General features: G+C 39.9%; 1 protein-coding gene across 1 annotated transcript in view; it reads right to left on the minus strand.

Moving 5' to 3' along the window:
• Positions 1–715: 715 nt before the first annotated feature.
• The window catches only part of gpd2 (glycerol-3-phosphate dehydrogenase 2 (mitochondrial)), a 45,790-nt gene continuing 43,896 nt past the window's right edge, over positions 716–2,609 (minus strand). Inside the window, exon 17 of the mRNA XM_037696543.1 lies at positions 716–1,024. Within this exon, the coding sequence (XP_037552471.1) occupies positions 899–1,024 (126 nt within the window). The 3' untranslated portion in view covers positions 716–898. The remainder of the gene's footprint in view (positions 1,025–2,609) is intronic.

Genomic DNA, 2,609 nt, shown 5'->3' on the forward strand with positions numbered 1-2,609 from the left:
TTTTTCAGTAATCTTTGATTATGATGTCGAAAGCACAACAGAGAACATCAAATGAGACCAATCAAACTCTTGTTGAGGAACCTGCGACCAAGCAAACACGTTTGATTTGAGTTAATGTAGATTTTGAAATTGGCCCTTAAGTTTGAAAGAGGTTTTAATTTTGGCCCCCTTTAGTAAGTGAGTTTGACACCCTTGCTCTAAAGCTTTGAACATGTTCAAGACATTCAGCAAAAGTGAGGAAACCAACTCCTGAGAAAGTGTCGAGATATTCTGGAAACTTCTTTACAGATGCTCTTGGCAATTTATCCCCACTGGCCACAGCCAGTGAGATGGAAAATAACTAAGGGAGCTGTTCAAAGAGAAATATTATTTAACCATCAGCCTCGTAAATTCATCTTTTTCTTCTGATATTGTACTTTTACTTCAGTTAATACGCTTAACCATAAATACTGAAAGTCGTGTTTTTTTTAGCTGCGGTTTTGAATGTTTCCTTTTGACGCATTAAAGAAAAACGGCTGAAATTCTTTTGTGGAAATGTTTGGATAATTATAAAATTGCGATGGCATAAAATAAAGCACGATGATCCAGCCGATACAACAGTCAGTTGTTGCTCAAAGGAAGGAGTGTTTCCAAAGATGCCATGATTTGAAGGACATGTAGAACCTTGTGTTTTCAGAGGAATGAGATGTCTACAGCAGACGAACATTTTCTCCCTGACTTCAATCATTAGATACGATTTCACCCCAAACACACCGAGGAGTGCGGCTTGATTCGACCAAATTCATCCTGCTGCGTCCCTGATTGCGTGATTGTCATTCAAATCGTGCCATTTGCATTCTTCCCCGCCTTTTCAGACGTCATTATCCACCTCTAACTCTGCCGATGGTTTTCATCAGGCTTAGACTCCGCCCCCACTCCGGTCCACCGTCACTGGCCCTCTCTTGTCCAGGGTCTCCTCGGCTGTTTTCATGAGGATGGCCAGGCGGCTGTCGGACACTTGTCCCTTCTTCACGGCGCTCATAAGCTGCAGAGGGAACACAGTACAGGGAATGCATGACAACCGCAAAGGTTAAGCTGTCAGACGGAGGCGAGATGCTTTCCTCAGGTGGAAACAATTATTTGAAGGAAGGCGATGAGACAGAGTGGACGGCTGTACTTTCTCTAAAATGAGCGCTAGTTTTTAGGTTTTAAATCTAAACAAGGAGGGATTGTTTTCAGGTCAAAGCAAGAGGATCTTTTAGTTTAAAACTCTTCATAACTATATGCAATCAGAGGAAACGGTCAAGTTATAGTAACTTTATATACTGATTACAGATTCCATTTCCTTTTAAATCTTTTAAAATCACAGTTAAACCAAAGTTAAACTCTATACTTCAGCGCAAAAGTGTTCATTCCTCATTTTTTGCATTTTCCTTTAAAGCACTTTGTCATCTTGATCAATATTTCTCTAGGTTTTCTGAAGGGCTTTTAATTTATTTCTTTGGACCTAGGCTGCTTTTTTTAAAACTCTTTCTGTCCATAAACTCATTTTTGATAAAACATAATACAGCCTGGTACTTACCGGTACATGGTACAATACGTACCTGGCACATATGGGTCTGTATTAGGAAGTGACTTGTTACATGGTACTTACAAGTACTGTAAAAGGTACTTACCTATTAAGTACCAGATACTGTACATACTCTGCAGGTATCGTGTACGCATCTGGTAAGTACCAGGCACATACACAGTAGACACCTGGCACGTAGAGGGTTCCCAGCGTTTCATGACAACAAAATTCCCTGAGATCTCCCTGATCTTTCCTTAAGTAAAAGGCAAATGGACTGTACTTATATAGCACCTTTCTATTACTATCAATATACGCAAAGCTCTTTACACTACAATCCGTGCCCTCATTTACCCATTCATACAACACTCTACTAGATCTATACAAAGTTAATTGAACAAATAATTCTAAAGAGACTAATCAGAGCTTAATCACATTCATACCGGTATTCACCGATAGGACACACATCAGAGGCAATGAGGGGTTCATTGTCTTGCCCAGGGACACTTCAGCCTGTGACTGCTGGTGGATTCGAACCCCCAACTCTTGCATTGGAGGACAACTGCTCTAACCACTCAGCCACAGCTGCCCCAAGAAGAGGATACTGCAGTCTACGGTACATATATACAGCAATCATTACTAATAATTAACTACACTGTATAACATGTATCAGCCCAATGTATTACATTGTGGTGCTGCTGTTATGCCGTACTGTTTTACATTATTAATGTTTAGTGTATATCTTGGATCTTTTAGTGTACCGTGTGGCGTTTCTTTAGCGTATATCATGGATCTTTTAGAGTAACATTTGGTGTTTCTTTAGCGTATATCGTAGATCGTTTAGCGTACCGTTTGGCATTTTTTTAGCGTATATCTTAAGATGTTTAAGCGTACCGTTTGGCGTTTCTTTAGCGTATATCGTAGATCTTTTAGCGTACCGTTTGGCGTTTCTTTAGCGTATATCGTAGATCTTTTAGCGTACCGTTTGGCGTTTCTTTAGCGTATATCATAGATCTTTTAGCGTACCGTTTGGCGTTTCTTTAGCGTATATCATAGATCTTTT

The sequence above is a fragment of the Nematolebias whitei genome, chromosome 23 (genome assembly GCF_014905685.2).
Source record: "Nematolebias whitei isolate Nwh7 chromosome 23, NemWhi1, whole genome shotgun sequence".
NCBI classification, from domain to species: domain Eukaryota; kingdom Metazoa; phylum Chordata; class Actinopteri; order Cyprinodontiformes; family Rivulidae; genus Nematolebias; species Nematolebias whitei.